The following is a 24,278-nucleotide window of genomic DNA, read 5'->3' as shown; positions in this document are numbered from 1 at the left end:
GGCATGGATGGAAACTGCGCCTGGAAGGGCCAAGCACCAGCCTGCACAGCGTTTATTTTAAAACCTGCTGCCGCCATACCTCCTCCCCCACCCCCCGCTCGCTTTGTTACACATGGCTGGGCACTGCATGGCCCCGCTTCCCCAAGCTGTAGAGGGGCTACACCCAAATCCGCGGGCCAAGCAAAGGGCTGTTGCAAAGGGGGGCGGGGGAATCTAATTTTGCAGGGACGATGCCCATGTGCGTAACGAGACACGCGGCGCAGAGGCAGAACAAAGGCCTGAGTGCGAAAACCTACATGGGACTAAACTGGGGGGGGGAATGAACGTGCAAAAACAGGTAATTAATGCTGAGGCTAAAGGATGACAGTGCGCGCCTCCAGGAAGGACTAAATCTGCACGAGGAGAGCGACAAAGCTAGGCGGGGACCAGACGGGCCCGGGGCTTTGCACACAGGAGAGCGCGGATTTGGCCTCGCGGCGTGTTGCACCCGAGCTCGGTGCGCATGTGGGGCTGGGGCTGCCTTGGCACGCGCAGCGTGGGCGCATCTTTCGAGCCGCAGGTGCGTGGCCCAGGTGCGCGCGACGGCGGTTGCCGGGGGCGGGGCTGGGCGGGGCTCCGGCGTCCTCCTGCCTCCCAGCGGTGGCTGCACCTGAGCCCTGCTGACGCCTCGCAGCACGGTCGCTGCTGCTGCACCATGGCTGTGGCTGGCCGGCAGCGTCCGTCCGCAGGTTGCTGCTGCCGCCGCCTCCGGGCCGGGCTCAGGCTGCTGCTGCTACTCTGGGCGGGGGCCGCCATCCAGGGGAGCCGGGGCGAAGAGCGGGAGCTGCACGCCTGCAAGGAGGTAGGGGAGTGCGGACCGGGCGGAGCCCTGCAGGCTGGAGGGACCGGAGGCGGGGGAGTGACTCCTAGTCTTGGGGAGGGGGATCTGAGTTCTCCATCGGGGTGCTAGAGACGGGCACTGCGGCAGGGTGAGGGGGGTCTTGTAAGGGGTGATCAGGGCTATACAGGTGAGGAAGGAGGGGCTCTGTGGACGGGGTCTGCTTGTCCTAGACCGGGCAGTGATCTAGAGGGTTGGGTAGCAAGGCATCTTCTTTGGGGGCTATGGCAACAGAGCTGTAGGCCCCATATGAGGGGCTGTGTGCCCCATGTGGGGCTGAAGAGAGGGAACTAGGCTGAGGGTTAGAGGCCATATCCTGTATGGGGTGGCATTGAGACAAAGGTGAGGGTCTATATGGGACAGTGGAAGGGGCTGTAACAATGGGGCCTGTATGCAATAAGGGGGATATGGAGGGGCAGGGGAGCCTGAGAGAGAGGTGCTGCCTGTTCAGTACAAGGGGTGCTATGGAGGTGATTGCATGCCTCATATGGGGACAGGGGCTGTATTCCCTGTATAGGGGGTTGGGGCTGTAGGTCCCACTGCCTGACAGACAGTGGTGAGGCTGGACTGGATACCTACATGGCAAAGTGCCAGATGTGGTATGGGATGAGAAACTATGTGAACACACCTGACGGTTCGTTCCTGTATGTTTTTGGGGGAGGGAGAGGCACACAGGGCTGCCCTGCCTCACTAGAATTGACATAGCCTTGCAAAATCATTCGAAAGAGTTACCAGTTTGGGCTCTCTGGCGCCGCTGCTGGAATCGGCCCACTAAAAATGCTAAAGGCAGAAGCAAAACATGCTGTTTACTCATGTCCCTAAAAATAGCCTGCTGGGGGATTCGAACTTAGTGGAACCGTGTTCATGGAGACAAGAACCAGACCAAAACCCTAATCAGGTGGCGAAGGAGTTTCCCAAGGAGTGTGGCTGCTGGCAGAGTAATGCCATTCTACAGAGTCAGCCCGGTCTTCTATATGCCAGATTTTGCCCAGCACTCGGCTCCCACTGTGCTGAGGCCTTGTCATTCTTGCTCCATATCCCCCCTTGTTGGTACTGATCAGGGGTTCCAGGAAAGTGGAGTGCATTGCCCCTACCCTGCTAAAAGCAGAGGGGCACTTCCCTATGCCCTGCCTGCGACCCGTGCTCTTCCTTCTCATTGACCATTGTCTGTAATCCCACCCGGCAAATGGTCTCTTCTTTCTACTGTGGCAGGCTGCCTGTAAATTGGGTCCTAACTTTCTACTAGGTGAATGGAAGGAATTTGATATTTTGTGTGTGTGTGTTAGTTCGTATCTAAAAATGTCTTTGAAAAGTGGGGGTGGCAGAAAGAAAAAGAGGGTACAAGGAAAGGAGGCTGGAGAAAGTCAAAGCTCTGCTAGAAAGAGAGCAGCTTCTATCAGCTGCTTCTTGACACCTATGGCTTGAGTTTGCTCCACTCTGGTCAATGGAGGTTTCTTTCCACTGACCTGAGTGGGAGCAGGATCAAGCCCCTACAGTAAAGGGAGTTGTTGGGGAAATACCCCTCTTCCAGTGCTTTCTCACCCCCTCCCCCAATCTGTTCCTTAAAAGCCCAGTCCAATGCCCAGTGCAATCAATGAGCCCAGCGGAAGGACCCCATGGACCAGGGGGACTTGGATTGGGCTCTCACTCCTCCATTGTAGAGTATATATCTGTGCTAGTCACCATCTCTTTTTGTCTGTGGCTTTACATTCTCCTTTACTAAACATGTTACCGTGTCTGTGCCTAGCTGTGTGCCTTCTCCTCAGGCCCTTCTGAACATTTTGGATTCGGCGCAGGCACACAGATGACTAGGTTTTATATGCTCGGTGGAAGGCTTGCCGTTGGAGGCTTGCTTTCATTACAGCACGGGCTCAGACTGGCTGTCTCGTGCAGGATCTGATCCTTTTCCCATTGCAAGGCTTTTCTGATTTAAGTGGAAGTTGAGATCAGGTTCTCTGTGTATTTATATTTTTCACCAGAAGAGAGGGATGCTTTTTGCCATATTACATCGGTATATTTTTAAATTATGAGATTGTACTAATGAATTTTTTTCATGCTTCTGACAACTTTATCCTTGTCATATGGTCAGAGAGTGCTCTTGACTTCCCAGTTCTAGTAATGTGAGGAGGTTAGGGTTATTAGGGTAATATTCCTGTCACATGGCAGAGGTCAGGATCTGGTGATGCAGTGGCTGCTGTAACATTTCCCCCTTTTATTTGCATTTCATTTAAAAAAAAAAAAAAAAAAAAAACCCACCAAATATAACAGCCGTAAATGAATGCAGCTAATTAATAACACACCAATGGAGATCTCTAGGCCGGGGCAGATCACCTAGTATGATGTGTCTGCCGTTTGCTGGATATGTGTCTAAAGCAGCTGTCTTCAGAATCTCATTGGCTTTCTGAGCCCACAACTGCTTGTTCTTGGAGCACTTCTTCCCTCAGTGGCACGTTTGGCTACTGAGATGGTTATGTCCTCTGGTGCCTGTTTGCTTCTGCTGATGGGCCAGATTATCTGCTGGTATCAATGGGCATAGCTTTGCTGACTCCAGCTTGCACCACTTGGGGGTCTGTCCCAGGGTGATTTCCTGGTTGGTGATTGTGTACAACTATCAGCAGCATCCGGAACGTCCTCAAGGAACAGAAACAGGGTCCCAATTGCTTTTAGTCAGGTTCTTCTGTTCCTGCTTCAGGACTGGCTCTCGGAGGGGCTCTGACCTATGGCTGGGGGAGGTGGGATCCATGGGGCTTGACGGGCTGCTGGCCAGCTTCTCTTTTGCAAGGGGGATGGGACGTTTGACACTCCTGTAACAGTATTACATCTGGTCTAGTTTCCTGGCATACGGCTATCCTGTAACTGTGCCAGGGTTCATTGCCTGTAGCCCAAGGAGCTCCTTAGTGGTGGGCACTGAGGGTTTTGTCCTTCTGCCCAGGAGTATGTGAGCTGTGCCGGGACACCTGACAGTGCTACGGATGGGTCCCTGAACCTACTGAAGCTTTTAATATTACCAAGTTCTTTGCTCTTTGTACTGTCTTCTGCTAACCCATTTGACTGTGTCTGACAAGGGCTAGACAACCAGTACTGGAACAGGTGTATTGGAGAACTGTCAATATGAGCAGCTCATTAATCTTGCGCTGTTATTGGTACTTTAAAATGTATGTTCTCTTGCTACTCGGTGTGTTGCGAAACAGGTCAGTTTGAAAAGCTGACTAGCAGGCTGTGATAAGAGGTCGTCTTTCCTGTTCGATGCAGCTAGAGCTGTGCCACCCTGGGACCAAGGATGGTCAGGACTCCGTGTTCTCAGTGGTTCTCTGGCACTTGATTGCAGATGTCACACTTGGTACCTGGTCTCTGCTGGCAGCATTCGTGCCTAGACAGCATAGCACATCTCTGGCTCAGTCAGTACCCTTCAAATCCCCAGATGGGCACTGGGGATTATGCTGTTTCTGGTTCCTGCTGTGGTGACGTGGCACAGTGTCCTCTGTACTGAATATTGGCATACGTGGCAATCTCACCTCTAGCTGGAGTGCCTGAGAAGTGTTTTCTCTTGGCCCTCCATCTACAGTTATTCTCCCAAGCAGGTGTGAGGCTGGGTCACTCTGTCTCTGCTTGTCAGATTCTGTCTGGCAAGTGGGTAGTGCTTGAGTTGTATTTACTTCAAACTCCTGCTGCAGTTCCTTGCTTTCCCTGTATACAGGTGTTCCTGAAAGCAGGGGCACTGCATGAAGCCCGTTATTGGGCTTGTATTTCACACTTCGGTGCTTGATCCCTTGCTGAAGTCTTCTTGCCAATGTCTTCTGTTATACAGCTTCCAGCAGTTTATGGTCTTTCTACCTCAACCAGTTTCTGCCCACTAACCTATCCACAAAACCTCCTGCAGTCCTTCTACAATGGCTAGCATTTCTGTTTTTCAATCTGGGCATAGCTGTGCCATGTCTTCGAGCGATGGTCTTGAAAGAAGACTGCTCCCCACCCAGGTGAGCTTGCCCAGATGGAGATCGGAGTCTTTGTTTAGTGTCGGAGTTTTGGTGCAGGTAGCCTTTCCCTTGTTGATGTGGAAGGGCAGAGCAGAACGGCACTGGGGTAAGCAGTTTGAGTGGAGTAGTACTTGCTCATGACAAATCAGTGCTGGATTTGCTGAGCTATGTCACGTGGCCATGAATCCCTAAGGTGGGTGAAGCGATATAATTTTTTTTTTTTTTTTTTTGGACCAACTTCTGTTGGTGGAAGAGTCAAGCTTTTGAGCTACACAGAGCTCTTTGGGTCTGACCTGAAGAAACACTCCGTATTAGTGCATCATCAACTCTTCTTTTCTCTCTGTGTGACGAAGACTCTGTGTAGCCCCCACGTTTCTGCCAGCGCCCTGAGTTCGGTAAAGCAGCACCTCAGACTTGGTGTGCCTTGTGTCTCTTGCAGACAAGTTGTGCACCCGTTTGGTCATTTGCACTGCGACAGCTGTTCAACTGCTGCGCCAGGGAGTCGCTTTCTGTGGGTCTGCCGTTATACAGAGCTGCATGCCAAATGGGTCGTTCTATCGCTAATCATGTATGACCTAGCACCTGGTGTGCTCGACCCCATGTTGGACCCCAACAGGCCTCCATGTTGTATTTCAGACACATCAGTGATGAGTTTTCACTAGCTGTGCAGATACGTGCTCTTTGCACCATTTCTCAAAATACAACTTTGCTCTGATCCGGTTCTCGACAGACTAATTAGAGACACAGTTGTGTGTGGTAGAACTAACTGTTCCAATTCACATTACTTAGCTTTCGGTAAGTCTGTAATGTAAAGGTCTTGCCTGGTAACTGGTTTGTTGAAAAGTTGCCTTCCCAAGTAACATTCTCCTAGGGCAAGAATTTGTTTTCTCTCTCTTGACGCTGTAGCATCGGAGTATCCATGTTCTTGCATGGGGTTACAGACCCTTAGTGCTCCCCTAAGGTGTATGGCAGCTCCCTGTTGTCACTGGGCTTATCTCTTAGCGCAGTGGGGAGGGTTCCCACCCTCCTGTATTTTTCTGCAATGCCTCTTGCTCCTAGGAATAGGTAGAAGTCCTGGAGCCACCTCACTACCAGGTTGCCTTCCAGACTGAGGGGTTCAGGCAGCTTCCTTGGCACCACTTTTGCCAACATCTAGTTTTCTTCTGACACACCCAAGTGCAGGGAAGCCCGGGCCTTTCCTGGCCCCAGCAACATGGCTGAAGTCCTGGCAGCGGAAAGGTCATATTTGCCTTCTACTACCCTGGAGTTTGGAATGAGCAGCTTTGCCGTTAGATTTTATATTGAACTCATCTGCATAAAGCAGAGCTGCATCTTTGGCCTGGATCTGTCCCTGGTGCAACTCCACTGACTTAAATACAATTACACCAGTGATGAATTAGGGTGCATGTATTTTGAGTTATAAAATTTGCAGCATACAAATTCAAGCTGATGAAGCCTTCTGGGGTTGTAGTGATATTTGCTTGAAGTGGCTACACCACTGAAAAAACAGTGGCAAGTGTATTAGGAGGGTGGAGGATGTGTACAGTTTTTTTTGAAAAAATTTTTTTTTAAAAAAGACACATCTTTAAATCTTTAGAATAAAAAAATCTATTCACCTCTTCTGCGGTCCGGTTGGTTAACTGGAGCAAATTCTGTCTTTCATCTGAGTTCTCCAGAGGAACATTTTTAATTCAAGAGAACTTGGGGCTGTATTCTGATCAGTCACTCTGCATTCACAGCAGTATAATGCCCATCAGCGAGGTATTGTAGAGTAACTGAGGTCGGAGTGCAATTCCTCATGTTTCTTTCAACTGAGGTTGTGGAGGAAAGCTGGTGCTTTTGATGCAGCCAGCAAAGCGGCTTCTTTCCACTTTTTAATTAAGCTGTTTTAGTGTTTTCACCCTTCTGCTTCCGAGTCGCAGACAGACCACTCTCTGCAGAGGACACAGCTGGCAAGGCAGGTTGTGGGTGTGCGCATGATACTGATGGCAAGTAGGTGATTGGAAAAACCCACCCTTTCTGGACAGGTTGAGAGGAAAAAATCTCTGCCCCCCCAAAATGGTAACGCTTTATGGCAAAGGCTGCTGATGTGACAAGTGGCATTGTCAGTCATTTGATTTGCAGGCACTTATTCCACAAAATGTACCCATTCAAGGGAAGGAATTGTCCAAACCTTCTAGATACATGGGGTAAGGGGAGCTTTTGGGCAATCAGTGCAGCACGCTTGCTAAGATTACCTGTTTAGATAGTCCCTGCCCCATAGAGCTGACCATCTATTTGTTCTGTGTGCGCGTAGTGCCTAGCCCCATGGGGTCTGGGGCATGATTTGGGGCTCTTAGGTGCTACCATAATGCATGTAATGTGTCATCCACTATGGAGACTAGCCACAAGAGGTTTCAGAGGGGTAGCCGTGTTAGTCTGTATCAGTAAAAATGAGGAGTCCTTGTGGCACCTTAGAGACTAACAAATTTATTTGGGCATAAGCTTTCATGGGATATAACCCACTTCATCAGGTGCATGGAGTGGAGGATACAGTAGGCAGGTATAAATATACAGCACATGAAAAGATGGGAGTTGCCTTATCAAGTGGGGGGTCTGTGCTAACGAGGCCAATTCAATTAGCGTGGATGTGGCCCATTCCTAGCAGTTGACAAGAAGGTGTGAGTATCAACGAGGGAAAATTTATTTTTTGTAGTGACCCAGCCACTCCTAGTCTTTATTCAGGCCTAATTTGATGGTGTCAAGTTTGCAAATTAATTCCAGTTCTGCAGTTTCTCATTGAAGTCTGTTTTTGAAGTTTTGTTGTTGAAGAATGGCCACTTTTAAGCCTGTTATTGAGTGTCCAGGGAGATTGAAGTGCACTTCTACTGATTTTTGAATGTTACAATTCTTGATGTCTGATTTGTGTCCATTTATTCTTTTGCGTAGAGATTGGCCAAACTGGACAATGTACATGGCAGAGGGGCATTGCTGGCACGTGATGGCATATATCACATTGGTAGATGTGCAGGTGAACGAGCCCTTGATGGTGTGGCTGATGTGGTTAGGTCCTATGATGGTGTCCCTTGAATAAATATGCGGACAGAGTTGGCACCGGGGTTTGTTTTAGGGGTTGGTTCTTGAGTTAGTGTTTCTGTTTTGTGGTGTGTAGTTGCTGGTGAGTATTTGCTTCAGGTTGGGGGACTGTCTGGATAAAAGCCTACTACTGCTACCAGTTAGGAGTTACTACGGTAGATCAAGTGGCAAGGCCGGTGGTTTTAGTCCTGAATATCCCAGGGTTGATCCCCACTTACAGTCTTGAGACCAGATCCACAAAGTTACTTAGGTACGTCTACATCTGAGGGGCTGTTAGGCTAGAAATGGCCCTCAGTCAAAGCTTCTGCTGGCTTATCCCTGCTCTGAACGACTGGAGTAGAGGGACTCCATTGGGAAGGGGGATCAGTGTTGAATTGACAAGCAAGGACGGCAGTTTGGCAGCAGCGTTCTGGAGGGGAGTGAGAGTGGCCGTGGGAGGCCAGAGAGGAGCAGGGTGTTGTAGTCATCAAGGCAGGGGGCCAGTATTGCACTTTGCCATCAGACTTGTTTGATAAGAGTCTACTACTGCTACTGGGTAGAGACATTCCTGCTTCAGCTCAAGCAGCGTGGCCATGGATGAAACAGCACAAGGCTTGGTGATGATGTGGATGTGTGGGGAGAAGGAGGAATCCAAGGTAATGGCCATGGAGGAAAGATGAGGTGCTCAGTTTTAACCTCGTGGAGGTGGGAGGTGGTCCAGTCAATACCAGAGGTTGCCCTAGTGCTTAGGACCGCCTCCCTCTCTCCTGATCATTTGTAGGTAGCAATCAGTAGATTTAATGAATTGTCAATGAAGTCCTTTGTTCCTTAAGCTAACCCTCCCCCCCCCCCCCAGCCAATTACACGCTGAAGCTGCAGTGCCGTAAAGCTTAACGAGCTCTAAAAATAATGCAGTGAGCGTGACTGGCAGGAAGGGGACTTTCCTCGAGGAGCCGAGAGTATAGATGTTGACAGCGCATCAGCCGATTAGGCGCCAGCTGGGGGAGCCATGGGATGTCACCTGATGTCAAACACAGCAGCCTCAGCTACACAAGGGCTGCAGAACAGCTCCTCAGCACAGGTGAGGCCAGCTGCTTGGTGCATGGATCTTATTCCAGTCCAACACGGCAAGGAGCTGTGTAGAAATCACTGGCTGTAGCTGCTAGGCTGTGGCAGTGTTGCCTCTGCAATGGTTTTGTTCCTCCACATTCCTATTTAAGTTAGATCAGACCCTGTTTTTATACCCTATATTCTGCATGAGTTGCAACCTGTACTAGGTTTAAAAGCATGAAACGAGACTACTAGTTCCATGGCTGGGGGTGAATGGCTGGAGGGCTTTAGCCACTTAGGTAACAGGATGATGTAAAGAATCTTTCCAGGAAGTCGTCTCTCAAGCTAGCCCCTATAATGGACACAGGCCCAGCTGATTACAGTGGGCTTGGACCAAAGAATCCTGTGTCTGCTGGTTAGAGCAATGGTGGTAGAACCCTGCTGGCAATGACTGACAGCAGGGATCTGCAGGTTCCACTCTGCAAAGAGGCCACGTAAAAGCAACCCCTGCTTCCCCAGCTGGTCTGTTCTCAGGATGTCAGTGGGAGCTGCTGACTTGGTGATTACTGCAAGCTTTCACCTCTCTAATCCTGTCAGCCCCCTGGGCTAGCAGAGCTGGGAGAGTGAGCTGGTCCCTCTCCTCCTCAGGCATCTGCAGCAGCGTTCGTTATGCATTCTTGATTGTTGGCTCTGTGGCGTTGATGCGAGTGCCGGAAAGAGCCCAGCTTGACTCTGAGCTCCGGCTGAGACAGGGGCTGGTGGTTAAGGAAAACGTATTCCTTGCCAGCGGAGCAGACTGGGGCTGAGCTGTGAGCCCCTCCCCCCGCCCATGCCCTCTTTGTAATGTCCCTTCTCGGAGCAGTCTCACTTGAAATCCGGCTGTAGTGAGCACAGTTCTGATCACAGCCAGGGGGACACCCCAGCAGAACAGTATCTCCCATGCTGTTGTGTGTGCAAACATGTTAGTCATCACTGGCTCAGCAGCAAAGGTGTTTCTCTGGTCCCCATTAACCCTGTGAGCTAGAAAAGTGCTCTGATTGCCATTATTCATATGGGGAATCAAGGCACAAGAGCACATAGGTGCTGAAACTGAAGGTGCTGTCGCACTGCCTGGCTTGAAGTGGTTTCAATCATACCCAGGGTTTACAGTTTGGTTCAATGGCTCTCAGCCCCCCTGCTGAAGGCTGGTCTACACTGAAAACTTACATCAGCATCGCTCTATTTCTGAGGGGAGTGAAAAATCCACCCCCTGAGAGAGGGTGCTATGCCAGCCTAACCCCGGTGTAGGCAGCGCTAGGTCAACGGAAGGATTCTGCTATTGACCTGGCTGCCCAGGGAGAGCCCTTCTGGGGTGAGCCGCCACGCTGACATGCAGCTGCAGCATTTAAGCATAGGCACACCTTAAGTGGGAGTTGGTGGCAGAGCAGGGAATTGAACCTGGATCTTTAGCCATCCTTCCTCTCTGCTCTTTTCCTAGGGCAGTGGGTCTCACTCTTTTTACTGGTGACCCCTTTCACATAGCAAGCCTCTGAGTGCGACTCCCCCCGCCCCCAATAAATGAAACACCCTTTTTAATATATTTAACACATTATAATAAATGCTGGAGACAAGCGGGGTTTGAACTGGAGGTTGTCAGCTCGCGACCCCCTGAGGAGTCCCGCCCCCCAGTTTGAGAACCCCTGTCCTAGGGGATGTTTTGCTTGGTTACTGGGTCTGCTTCTGGTGCATTTGTGTACAGACAGAGCCATGTAACTGCTGCACTCATCAGACACATTTGCAGCCAACCTTTTCCCAATACACCTGTCAGCACCTGCCATGTTGTGCAAGCATGTTTGTACCAGTGCATTGTGGGAAAATCAAGGCAGCTCCCATCCTGCATCTGCTACTAGTGCCAGAGATGGGAAGGCCTGTGAATGGTGGGTACAGGGCCGGCTTTAGGAAGTGCGGGGCCCGATTCGAACAGTTTCGACGGGGCCCCGGCAGGGATGACTAAAAAAAAAAAAACACGTAAAAAAACTCGTGGGGCTTGTACTCACCGGGCGGTGCTTCTAGTCTTCGGCGGTGGGTCCTTCACTCACTCTGGGTCTTCGGCGGCACTGAAGGACCTGCTGCCGAAGTGCTGCCGAAGACCCGGAGCGAGTGAAGGGCCCACTGCCGAAGTGCCGCCGAAGACCCGGAGCACCACCGGGTGAGTAAAAATTAAAAAGGAGCCTCTAGCCAGGGAAGGGATTCTAGGCCACTTCTTTCTCCCCTCCCCCCCCGGCGGTCCTGCCACTGGGCATGGGGCCCTCTTAGGCGCGGGGCCCGATTCGGGGGAATTGGTGGAATTGGCCTAAAGCCGGCCCTGGGTGGGTAGTAGTAACATTGTGCAGTGGACTTGGATCCTCCCACATGAAGAGCTGCGTGATGGATCCTGGGTACAGCTGCAGAATAAGGGTGATTCGCAGCCTGACAAGCTTGTTGAAGCCCTTGTCATAGGAGCCAGGCATCAACCCTGTCCTGTATGGAGCCAGTTTCCTTAGCTCTGCCAAGCATGGTGCCATGCTCGCATTGGTCACACTAGCAGCACTCAACTGGGGCTGCAGTAGCAACTCACCAGGAGCCTGAGGACATAAAATGGAGCAGATTGTATCAGGGCTTTGGAGCTGTGCTCTGGCTCCACTCCAGTTCCAGGCAAAAACCTGCAGCTCCACTGCTCCGGAGCTGCTCTGGGCTCCGCTCCAAAGCCCTGGATTGTATTGCAGGGGAGTCCTGCAGCCTAGGTGCTGCCTCCAGAGATGACAGGTCCCAGCATGCAGTGCTCCACCTTAGCCTGAGTGGGGGCTCCCATAAGAACAGCCCTACTGGGTCAGACCAAAAGTCCATCTAGCCCAGTATCCTGTCTGTCGACAGCAGCCAATGCCAGATGCCCAGAGGGGATGACCAGAACAGGTAGTCACCAAGTGATCCATCCCCTGAAAGTGTTCCATCTCCCAACACCAGCTGGGGCTGTAGCCTGCTGTGACCTGTGGTCAGCTCTCTGTATTGCAGGGCCCACGGGCTGCACAGTGGGCTGCCCTAGTCCTGGGAGCGCCTCACTGTCAGTCTGAACAGAACCACCCGGGTGTATCAGCACTGATGTGGCTGGTCAGCTCCAGGGCTGTAGACCCTATGTAAATCAAACACCGCTTCTTGAGTGTTTATAAGCATTGGTCAGCCCTGGGATCAATTAGCTCTGTTTGTACTGAAGTATTATTCCAACCTGGTTTTGCATAAGAAACCTGGGAGGGATTTGTCCCCTGCTCTGAAGTTGCGGTGCAGCCTGCTGATCCCCCTTCAAAACTGAATTGCCTCTTGATTAGATTCTGGAGTTATATTGTCCTGTCTCCCAGCTCACCATCTGTTCTCAATGTAGGTCTCAAAAGGAATAGCTTGGTGAGATGTGCACTGTCCCTTTAAAACAGGCTAGCAAGGCGCATCACTTTATGTATTCCTTCCTCCACTTCTGGAACACTCTGCTGGTGTCACGTGCCCTTTGACATATCTCGTCCCTTGCCCTGAGTGGGAGACGGGGGGCAAGGGGACTGTGATTGGCCTGGCTGCTGCGTATGGGGACATGCATGTGTGCGCACACACCCTGTTAACTCTCATCACGGAACCTAGGGAGGGTATCCAGCTGAGCTCGCTTGATGGAGGGAGGTTTTATTCCATGCTGCCCATCTCCATTGTGAGCATCGGGGTGTGTGTGTGGCGGAGGGGGGGGTCATCTGTGGCTTTATCACGCCCGTAGGGCCTGATCCCATGTGCTCTGACCACGGTGGGGCAGGATGGGACCTTGGGAGCCCTGCTGCTGTTGAAAAGACACGAATCCAGCCGGCACAGTCAACTCCAGCCAGTGTAACTGGCAAAGGGCCCAATTCTGGCCCAGTGCCTCGATGGCAGAGTTGCCCATGACTTGAGTGGGAGCGAGAGTGGGCCTGAATTCTTCCTGGTGTTTCATGTGCCCACTTGGCCTGCCTTGGGCAGTTCCTGGTCCATCTGCCCCCTGCAATCCAGACCAGACCAGACTGGGCCCCAGCACCTGGAGCTTTCCACGTGCCTGGTTCCAATATTCAGAGCCTGTCTGCAAGGGAGCTCCCTGAAGGTCTATTGGGGCCAGGAGCCTGCTGCCTTCATACCTTGGAGGGCCTGATCTCCCTCCGCTCCCCCCCGCCCCCCGACCCTGGTGTGAGTCACGAATGACCCACTGATGTCATGGCTCTGCCTCGGAGTGAGAAGAGGGCTGGGGGGCCAGGTGCCTTCAGCAACTGTCTGTGCTAGGAGAAGGTTTGTATGTGGAATCATAGACTATCAGGGTTGGAAGGGACCTCAGGAGGTTATCTAGTCCAATGCCCTGTTCAAAGCAGGACCAATCCCCAACTAAATCATCCCAGTCAGGGCTTCGTCAAGCCTGACCTTAAATACCTCTAAGGAAGGAGATTCCACCACCTCCCTAGGTAACCCATTCCAGTGCTTCACCATCCTCCTAGTAAAACAGTTTTTCCTAATATCCAACCTAGACCTTCCCCACTGCAACTTGGGACCATTGCTCCTTGTTCTGTCATCTGCCACCACTGAGAGAAGCTGAGCTCCATCCTCTTTGGAACCCCCCTTCAGGTAGTTGAAAGCAGCTATCAAACCCCCCTCACTCTTCTCTTCTGCAGACTAAATAACCCCATTTCCCTCCGCCTCTCCTTTTAAGTCATGTGCCCCAGCCCCCTGATCATTTTCATTGCCCTCCGCCTGACTGTCTCCAATTTGTCCACATCCTTTCTGTAGTCTGGGGCCCAAAACTGGACGCAATACTCCAGATGAGGCCTCACCAGTGCTGAATAGAGGGGAATAATCACGTCCCTCGATCTGCTGTCAATGCTTCTACTAATGCAGCCCAATATGCCATTAGCCTTCTTGGCAACAAGGGCACACTGCTGACTCATATCCAGCTTCTCATCCACTGTAATCCCCAGGTCCTTTTCTGCAGAACTACCTGCCAGTTAACTTGTGTTAAGCACAACTGCCTGTCTCCAGGGGGGTGCTGGCGTGGGTTGAAAAACCCCCATTTTACCTCAGGGAGAGCAGGCCTAGGTGGCTGCTGAGCCCTGTCCTGGGGGCTGAGCATGCTGTCTCTGCTGGCTGGGGCTGTTGTGTTGGCACAAGGCTCCTTCCTGATGCTGGATTCCAGCACTCAGCAGGCCCAGTGGGACTGCGCGAGTGGTGCAGGTGAGTTTCCTTGGTGTTGGGTAGCTGCTTGTCTATCTCCTAGGCAGAGGATGTACGGGACTCTGTACAAAGAATGAGCTTGTCTAACATTGATCCATGGGGCGGTGCAGGATTCTGCCTGTCTGAGGGAGTGAGAGGAGTGCTCAGGGCCAGCCTGGGCTTCGTTTCACTGCTCTGCCACAGACTCTTCCTGTGACCTTGAGCACCTCTGCCCTGGAGCTGGCAGGGTAACTTCCAGTCTGGATGGACCTTCCTACACTGGCTCCCTGTCACAGCCCCCGAATTCAAGAGCCTAGGCATGTACGCAGGACAGGCTAAAGGCCTCAGTCCCAAGCTGTGCCCTGCCCCACCCCACAGCATGTAATGCAGTAACGATTGTGGGGCTCAGATGCTACAGCAGGGGTGGGCAAACTTTTTGGCCAGAGAGCCACACCTGGGTATGGAAAGTGTATGGCAGGTGATGAATGCTCATGGAATTAGGGGTTGGGATGTGGGAGGGGGAGAGGGCTCCAGCTGAGGGTGCAGGCTCTGGGGTGGGGTCAGAAATTAGGGGTTTGGGGTGCGGGAGGGGGCTGCGGGTGGAGCAAAAGGGTTGGGAGTATGGAAGGGGGTCCAGGCTGAGGCAGGGGGTTGGGCTATGGGAGGGGGTTTGGGCTCTGGGCTGGGGGTGTGGGTTCGGGGGGGGGGCGGGGATGAGGGGTTTGTGATGCAGGAGGGTGCTCGAGGCTGGCACCGAGGGGTTTGGAGGGCAGGAGGTGGATCAAGGCTGGGGCAGGGGGGTTGGGCACAGGAGGTCAGAGGTGCAGGCTCTGGGCGGCGCTTACCTCAAGCAGCTCCCGGAAGCAGCAGCATGTCCGCCCTCCAGCTCCTATGCGCACTGCCCCATATGCAGGTGCTGCCCCTGCAGCTCCCATTGGCCGCAGTTCCTGGCCAATGGGAGCTGTAGAGCCAGCGCTTAGAGCGGGAGCAGCGTGCAAAGTCCCCTGGCTGCCCCTACACATAGGAACTGAAGGGGGGACATGCCGCTGCTTCCTGGGAGCTGTGTGGAGCAGGGCAAGCCCCGACCCTGCTCACCTGCGGGAGCTCGAGGGCCGGATTAAAAGGTCTGAAAGGCTAGACGCAGCCCACCGGCCATAGTTTGCCCACCCCTGTGCTGCAGTGCTCAGGTTAGATGGGCCCCTGGGGGAATTGCGCTGTATGCTGGGAAGTGGGCGTCGGGTGGGGGTTCCGTTGGGAATGTGGGGGCAGGGCTGGTCCATGCAGAGTTTGGACTTTGACTCCAGAGAATTGTTCTGCTCTGCAGCTGGTGTGAAAGTGTCCGTCTGCCCCACTGGTCCCTCCATTGCAGGGAGGGTGTTTGCTCCAGGAGGGTGAGTGTGAGCAGTGAGCTCTCCCACCTGGCACTTCCCAGGCTCCCTGCGTGTTTGCTCAGCTACATACAGCAGATGCCATTAACCCTTCCCACACGGGCAGGTTCTGAAGTGTTTTGCTCCCCTGGGAAAGGCCAGCTTTGCAGCTTGTAGAGGAGGCTTCTGTGGGCTCTGGGCCAGGGAGCTAACATTTGCCTCAGCAGGCAATCTGGGCAAACCTGGGGCCGATCGACCTTCTTTCTCTGCCCCACCTTCCCCTGCCGCCAGGTGCTGCTCCCTGCCCCCTTCCTGCTGGAATTGGAAGGGGGAGGGTGGCTCATGAAGGCAACAGCAGCTGTGGGGCAGGGACTCTTGGCACAAACAGAGTAGCAGGGCTGTTCAGAGACTGGCTGGCGGGGGTGAGGTGTGCTGCCTGCGGCAAGGGGACTGGGAGTGGGGTGGCAACTTGTGGGGAGATGGGGGCTGTACATCCTGAAAGATGGATATCAGTATACCCCCCTCCCTGGGGCGGGGTTTGTTCACCTATAGAGCGTGGCCCTTTAGTGGCCATGGGACCACCTGGACCCTGCCACAAGGAGTTGGCAGCAGCAGGGTCACGTTACACCCAGCCCCCTTACAGGTGCGGGGACGGGGGGGATTGAGAGGCTCCCCCTGGTCTTATCTCGCTGCAAGGCCCGCTACCCTGGTGTTCAGAGAGCACAGAGCCTGCCCCAGCTGGGCGTGCCAGACACGTGCACAGTGGGGGAGCTGGCAGCGTGGTGCCCCGTGTCCAGAGGAGGTGTGATCCCTGGGACGCTAGGCATAGCAGCTCTCTAAAGCCCGGATGAATGTGGTTTATACATCACTCAGCTGGTGCTTTTGCATAGAGCAGATTCAGCATCTTGTGGCTCATAAACCACCCCAGCTCATTAGACACGTCTGCATAGCTGAACAGCTCAACATCAGCTAGCCTGGCACTCAGCCATACCAGCTGCTCCCGCACCTCTCTGCTCCCTGGGCTGGGGAGGAGAGCAGGGTGGGATCTGCTCACTCATGGTCCCTGCACTCTAAAACCAGCCTTTCCAGGTCTGAAAATGCCACTTGGTGAGGTGTGCAGGGCTCTGTCCCAGGCAGGCGTCGTCAACTGCTGTCTAATCTGGACAAAGATTTGAGCCACTAGACCTGTGAAGACAAACTTCCCAACGGAGCCAGCTTTGCCAGGTGCCAGGCTCGCTGCCTGAGTCTGCAGGCAGAGCAGTGCCTCAGTGCTTTTCCAATTCTTGTACATCTTCACAGCTTTTCTTCACAGCCCTGTGGGGAGAAGCCTGAAACTGACATGAACAAGGTGAACACTCTGCTTCGGCTTGGGAAAGGTCTCCGCAGCAGAGAAGCATGGGAGCTATTTACTGAGGATGAAGGAGATCTCGGAAGATGGACTAGATGAGGGATGAGTAGTGGGCAGATTCTAGCCCCTCCAAGCAAGGCTTTGCTTTCACCCATAGCCTGCCCTAGTGGGTAGTTACCACAGCACGTGTGACACCCTCTGGTGTGTCCATCTCACCCTCTTCTGAGCCCTCTCACGGAATTGGCATGACAAGGGAGGAGATCCCAGCCGTGATTGCAGCTAGTTTGTATTTGATGGCAGGAACAATGGATCATCTGAAGTGTAAGCTCACTGGGGCAGGGACTGTCATCCGTGTTAGGCCTCTGGAGCCTAGCATCATGGGGCCCTAAGCCAGGAGGTGGGCACCTAGGCATTGCTGTAATGCACATGATGGATGAGTAATAATTATCAATAGCTCACCCTCTGCAGAGCTGGCTCGCCAGCCGTGCGGAGGCCGTACCCTTTCCTGCGGGACCAGTCGTCACAAAGGAGCAGGGCTGCTTTAACATGAGCCAAATAAGACGTGGCACATTCCGCCTGCAGCAGCAGGTGTCAGTTTCATCTCAGGTGCCTGCAGCACAGCATGTGTGAGCAGCAGGATTGTTTCCAGGACATGCGGTAATATCCCAAGGGCCCTGGTTGTGGGAAAGGGAGCTGTCCGGGCCCAAGCCTGGTCCCGTTTTCAGAGCAGTGTGGCAGGGACTGGAAATGACACTGAGCTCCTAGCCTTTAATCTTCAAACACCCTCCCAGTGTGACTTCAGGCTCTGCACCCCTTTGGGAAGCTGGCAGGCGATCAGCCTTGTGCTGCAGGTGGGCAAGCTAGGGCATGGGGAAGTTAAAGTCCAAACTTTCAAAAGTGGCCACTGATTTCCCCCCCCCCCCCCCCCCCCCGGATGCCTCAGTTTTTGGATCCCTGTGTAAGATGCTGGGGCCTGATCTGACGTGTTGGGCACCCACCACCCCATTGGCTTCAGGTGGACACTTGGCACCTTCTGAAAATAAAGTCCCAGGCATCTGCTGCTGGGCTCCTCCTCCCCCCCCCCCCCAAAACTGAGGCCCCAAATTCAGTGGTTGCACTTGAAATCTTAGCCCTGAATTGCTGAAGGCTCTGTGCTCAGCAGGGGGCAGAGCCATTGGTGGACCCCTGACTCCTTGCCCTGGACTTTAGAATCATAGAATATCAGGGTTGGAAGGGATCTCAGGAGGTCATCTGATCCAACCACCTGCTCAAAGCAGAACCAATCCCCAAATTAGCCAATAGTGAAGGCTTCCTCTTATTCAATAGTTGGCCTAGCAATGATCCAGCTAGTCAGAGGGAGTTTCTGGGCCAGTGTTTCATGAACCATCAGGGCTAAGCATTCCCATGAGCCCAGATTCACACTCGGGCTGTTTTTCTCTGACTGGCAGGGGCACTGAGGACAAACTCAGTAATATTTGAGACACGTGGATATTCCGGGGCCATATAAGCATTTGGATAGAAGAAACAGTATAGCATAGTGTGTATGTCACTTTAGGTTGCAAAGGTCAGGCCAGAAATAAGGCACATTTTTGACTGTAAATCTAATTAACTGTTGGAACTCAGTGGATTTAGTCACTTGGCGACTTTACATTGAGTTGAATGTCATATTTTTAATTATATTATATTATATATTAAAAAAAAAAAAAGCACTAGCTCAACCACAAGGCAGGGGCTGGATGCAGGAATTGCTGGGTGAGGTTCTCTGGCCCATTCTCTGCAGGAGGCCAGACTGAATGATCCCTTCTGGCCTTAAGTCAGTGGTAACTGCAGTTTGGTCAGTGTGTTTCTTCTCCGATCCACTGGTATACGCTGCTCAAAAGGAAAATCTGTGCCTTGCCATAACAGTTTGGTCCTAAGTGCGCTGCGACAGAGATCAAGAGATTTCAGAAATCTCTACGGCACATCAGGCTGACTTAATGTGAAAGATTTTTCTCTTGCTTTTTCTTTTCCCCTCCAGCTATGAGTTGTTGTGAAACATCAAAGGTTTGTTTCTGCAAATCTGAACACTGAATGTTTCAAAAGACACTTTTTGCACCAATCTGGGAACAATTTTGAAACCTCAGCTACACCATATTTAATAGAAATGTTTTTCTGGAGCTGTTCTAAATTTTTTGAGTCCCTTACCTGCCCCCACTTCTTATAATAAAAAAGTAATGTACAAAAAAACCCAAGCCCAAAGCCCTATTAATGCAGTGTTAAAACGGGTCTCTTAACATCACATCAGGAACTGCAGAAGCCCGTTCCCTAGGAATGGGGGCTCAAGCCCATTCAAATCATGTGTGTTGTACCATGCAGTTATGGGGGGTAGGGTTTGTTTCCCCTGGTGGTGGCTGGGGACCCCATTGTGCTGAGCACTGACCAGATGTTGGAGTAAGAGGGTCCCTGACAGGCCCAGATGGGAGGAGCAATGGAACCCCCCAGCAGAGGGGTCAGCGTGGTGGTTGCAAAGGGCAAGCTAGTGCTGCCACTGTTGGCTTGATTGTAGTTTTGGGGGTGGGTTTTGCTGAGGGAAGATTAGCTAAAGGGACTAATGCAGGAGGGGGCAGGGAGTGCATGAGAGGGGTTTGGAGCAGAGAATGGGGGCAATAACAATAACCTGTAAAAAGCAGCTGGCCCAGTGGCTAGGGAGCTGGGTGTGGACTTGGGAGAGCTGAGGTCAGGTTCCTGTCAGTGCAAGGGGGATAACAGCAGTGCCCTGCCTGCCAGGGTTGTGCCCAGGTAAATGCATTACAGAGTGATATGTTCAGCTGCAGTGTGTGTGTGGGGGTATCACGTCAATACCTACAGCAGATGACATCAGTGTCCAGAGGTCCCTGATGCAGCAGGTGCTGCAGGGGGGCCTGGACACCACCTGCCCCCCCGGGATTGGGATCTGCTCGCCATCTTGGGGACTGGCCCTTCAGTCCAATTCCCCATGGTAGGGAGGCCTCTGTGCATTCTGGGGAGCTAACCCCTGAGCTGGGGAAACTGGAACTGAAAGTGTGGGGGGGAAACAATGTTCTAGAAAAGCATGTGGGTGAGATTCACCTTGGTGTGCATGGTCCCCTTACCTGGAGTTTGGGGGTGAGGATGCAGGGGAAGCAGCCACACAGCTGCTTTCTCTCTCCCACCCCCCCACCCCCGCCCCTGCCTCCCACAGAGGGCAGCTCCACACAGCCCTAAATGGGAGGCAGCCTCTGGATGTGCTGGAGCAGTGGCTTTCAACGTTTCCAGTCTGCATACCCCGGTCAGGAGTCTGATTTGTCTTCGTAACCCAAGTTTCTCCTCCCTTAAAAACAATGTGGCTACAAAATCAGACATAAAAATGTCCCAGCACACTCTTACTGAACAATGGGGCGCTTCCTTTCTCTTTTTTACCGTATAATAAAATTAATCAATTGGAATCTAAATCTTGTACTTACATTTCTGTGTACAGTATATAGAGCAGTATAAACAAGGCATTGTCTGTATGAAACTTTCATCTGTACTGACTTTGCTAGTGCTTTTTATGTAAAACTAGGCAAATATCTGATGTACCCTGGAAGACCTTTGTGCATAGGTGCCGACTTCCTCTCTGCCCATGGGTGCTCGACCCCCTGGTCCTCCACCACCCTTGCTCTGCCCCAATTCCACCCCCTTCCCCCAAGTCACTACCCTGTCCCACTTCTTTACCGCCTCCTCCCCCTTCCTCCCGGAAAATCCTAAGTGCCGCCAAACAGCTGTTAAGCGGCGGGCAGGAAGCGCTGGGGGAAGGAGTGGGGACGCTGTGCGCTCGGGGGAGGGGGTAGGGGCACAGAGTTGGCGCCTATGCCTTTGTGTACCCCTGGGAGTGCACGTACCCCTGGTTGAGAACCACTGTGCTAGTGGACTTGTCCTCGTGTAGCTCCAGTGGTCTCAACCACCCATATGGGGAGCAGAGCAGCCAGAGTTGCTGTTTCAGCCTAGGCTACTGCTCTGTGTCCCACCCATGTGTTGGACAGATTCTGCCCTGACTACACAGGATTTGGATCATTGGCACCATCTCTGCCAGGACTGGAGCACCCATGGAAAAAAATTAGTGGGTGCTTAGCACCCACCAGCAGTCAGCTCCTCCCTCCCTCCCCCAGTGCCTCCTGTCTGCCACAATCAGCTGTTCTGCTGCGTGCAGGAGGTGGTTGGGGGGAGAGGGAAAGGAGCAGGGATGGGGTGCGCTCAGGGGAGGGGGCAGAACTGGGTTGGAAGAGGTGGGGCGGGGGGCTTGGGAGAAGGGGTGGGGTGGGGCCTGGGGCAGAGCAGGGGATTGTGCACCCCCAGGGTCTGGAGGAAGCCGCCCTCTGTGATTTGGGTGGCGGGTGGATGGGAACAAACATCCAGCTACCTGCAGCAATGGAAACACTTGTGTTTTTACTCCATGCATTCCCCTGTGGTATCTCTGAAATGAGGTACAGGGCAATGGAGAGGAGAGCCTTGGAAAGATGCTCTTTCCTTTCTGCTAGAAACCTAAATAGATTAAAAATATGAATCCAACCTGGTGCTGGTTCAGGGGAAGCCCCGAGTGAAACTGAGTAGAAACAAAAAATGGAGTTGACCAGCCTGGTATCCAAGCTGAGAGAGAGTGAGAGAGAGAGAGGCAGAAAACAGGAAAAACGGCATTAGCGTTCCTCCTTACATGCTCAGAATCCATTTTCACTTGGCCGGGACAGAGGGAAGGCCATGAGCTTATTTTTATTAAAAAAAACATTTGTATGTCCTTTTTATCAGACAAAAAATCCTGAAACGATAGCAGTTATGTCTGTTATCTCTGCATCTCTGGCCTTGCTTACAAATCTCCTTCTCTCATTTATTTATGAGTGTTGTATTGTAGTAGCACCCAAGGGCCTTAGGCCTGGCCCAGAGCCTCGTTGTGTGTGGTGCTGTACAAACATAGAACAAACGATGGGCCCTGCTCCGCGGAGCTTTGAAGCGAATGTTTGTCAGGGTGCAGAAAGATCAATGGTTTTGTTAAATAAAATAAAAACTGGATTTTTTTAGTTGAAATCAAATACATATTTTCTTTTTAAAAATAAACTGTTAACCCTTAAGTTTACTGTAATTCATAAACATTGAATTTAAAATAATATTCAAGCAGCAGGTGTTTGCCAAAGTTTTAAAGTCAGACTATTTAACTGGTGGCAATCACTGGCTAGACATCTGGAACCAGAGTTTGTTGAAGCGCCAAACCAGCTTTTGATGGCAGTAGCCTCTTCTGCAGGTGCAGAGAATATTTTTCTCATTTCAGTTTATTCAACTAGTTCAGTACAATAACTAGGTCATTCAAAATTGAGAAAGCGATTGGGAGTTGAAAAAGCCAGCAAGCTTGTTTTTCATTTCCAATCTGAGTAAAAACAAGGTGTATGGGGAAGAGATCTACAGGTTCAAACATCTTGAAGGACATGGTGACCAGAAACAATCACTTCAATTCACTGAGTACAGAATATACTTTGTTTAATAAATCATTTCAAATGCAAAACATAAGTAAAAAAGGAAGCTGCTGTACCCAAGGTAGTTAAATTTAACTAACAGTTTTAAAATGCTGGTTTTGTTTATTAATGTAGAGTCTTAGTCATAGACCATTGCACATAATGCTCTTTTTGTGCTTTTTTTTTTAATTAAATTCCAATTTCCATTCAAATGCAGCTTGACACATCACAAGTTTAAAAAAAAAAAAAATGTAATAAATAAGAAATGCATTATAATTTAACATACCTGTGGTGGAGAAAACACCACTGCAGCCCCACCACAGTAGCATTTAATTTCAGAAAGGGGAACTACCCAAAAATGAGGAGGTTAGTTAAACAGAAATTAAAAGGTACAGTGACTATAGTGAAATCCCTGCAAGCAAACTTTATAAAGACACCATAATAGACACTCAACTTAAATGTATTCCCCAAATTAAAAAACACAGTAAGAGAACCAAAAAAGTGTCACTGTGGCTAAACAACAAAGTAAAAGAAGCAGCGAGAGGCAAAAAAGCATCCTTTTAAAAAGTGGAAGTTAAATCCTAGTGAGGAAAATAAAAAGGAGCATAAACTCTGGTAAATGACATGTAAAAATATAATTGGGAAGGCCAAAAAAGGATTTGAAGAACAGCTAGCCAAAGACTCAAAAAGTAATAGAAAAAATTTTAAGTACATCTGAAGCAGGAAGCCTGCTAAACAACCAGTGGGGCCACTGGACGATTGAGGTGCTAAAGAAGCATTCAAGGATAAGGCCATTGTGGAGAAACTAAATGAATTCTTTGCATCCATCTTCATGGTTGAGGATGCGAGGGAGATTCCCTAACCTGAGCCATTCTTTTTAGGTGACAGATCTGAGGAACTGTCCCAGATTGAGGTGTCATTAGAGGTGGTTTTGGAACAAATTGATAAACTAAACAGTAGTAAATCACCAAGACCAGATGGTATTCACCCAAGAATGCATATTGGGGTATATTAGTAGAAGCATTTCCAGCAGATCGAGGGAAGTGATTATTCCCCTCTTTTTGGCACTGTTGAGGCCACACCCAGAGTACTGTGTCCAGTTTTGGTCCCCCCACTACAGAAGAGATGTGGACAAATTGGAGAGAATCCAGCGAAGGGCAACGAAAATTATTAGGGGGCTGGAGCACATGACTTATGAGGAGAGGCTGACGAAACTGGGATTGTTTAATCTGCAGAAGAGAAGAGTGAGGGGGGGATTTGATAGCAGCCTTCAACTACCTGAAGGGGGGGTTCCAAAGAGGATGGAGCTCGGCTGTTCTTAGTGGTGGCAGATAACAGAACAAGGAGCAATGGTCTCAAGTTGCAGTGTGGGAGGTCTGTGTTGGATATTAGAAAAAACTATTTTACTAGAAGGGTGGTGAAACACTGGAATGGGTTACCTAGGGAGGTGGTGGAATCTCCATCCTTAGAGGTTTTAAAGGCCTGGCTTGACAAAGCCCTGGCTGGACTGATTTAGTTGGGGTTGGTCCTGGTTTGAGCAGTCTTAATCTTCTATGATTCTATGAAGAGTTCTGAAGGAACTCAAATGTGAAATTGCAGAACTACTAACTGTGGTTTGTAACCTATCATTTAAATCAGCTTCTGTACCAGATGACTGGAGGATCGCTAATGTGATGTCCCTTTTTAAAAAGGGCTCCAAAGGTGATCCTGGCAATTACAGGCCGGTAAGCCTCACTTCAGTACCAGGCAAACTGGTTGAAACTATAGTAAAGAACAGAATTGTCAGACACATAGATAAACATGATTTGTTGAGGAAGAGTCAACATGGTTCTTGTAAAGGGAAATCATGCCTCACCAATCTAGGGGGGTCAACAAGCATGTGGACCAAGGGAATCCAGTGGATATAGTGTA

General features: G+C 51.2%; 1 protein-coding gene across 1 annotated transcript in view; it reads left to right on the top strand.

The window, feature by feature from the left end:
* The first annotated feature begins 659 nt into the window (after positions 1-659).
* ELAPOR1 (endosome-lysosome associated apoptosis and autophagy regulator 1) overlaps positions 660-24,278 on the top strand; it is an 82,136-nt gene continuing 58,517 nt past the window's right edge. The window contains exon 1 of the mRNA XM_034768834.1: positions 660-841. Coding sequence (XP_034624725.1) covers positions 695-841 — 147 coding nt within the window. The 5' untranslated portion in view covers positions 660-694. The remainder of the gene's footprint in view (positions 842-24,278) is intronic.

This window comes from Trachemys scripta, chromosome 4, assembly GCF_013100865.1.
Source record: "Trachemys scripta elegans isolate TJP31775 chromosome 4, CAS_Tse_1.0, whole genome shotgun sequence".
In the NCBI taxonomy this organism is placed as follows: Eukaryota; Metazoa; Chordata; order Testudines; family Emydidae; genus Trachemys; species Trachemys scripta.
This window is presented reverse-complemented; position numbering and strand designations above follow the sequence as displayed.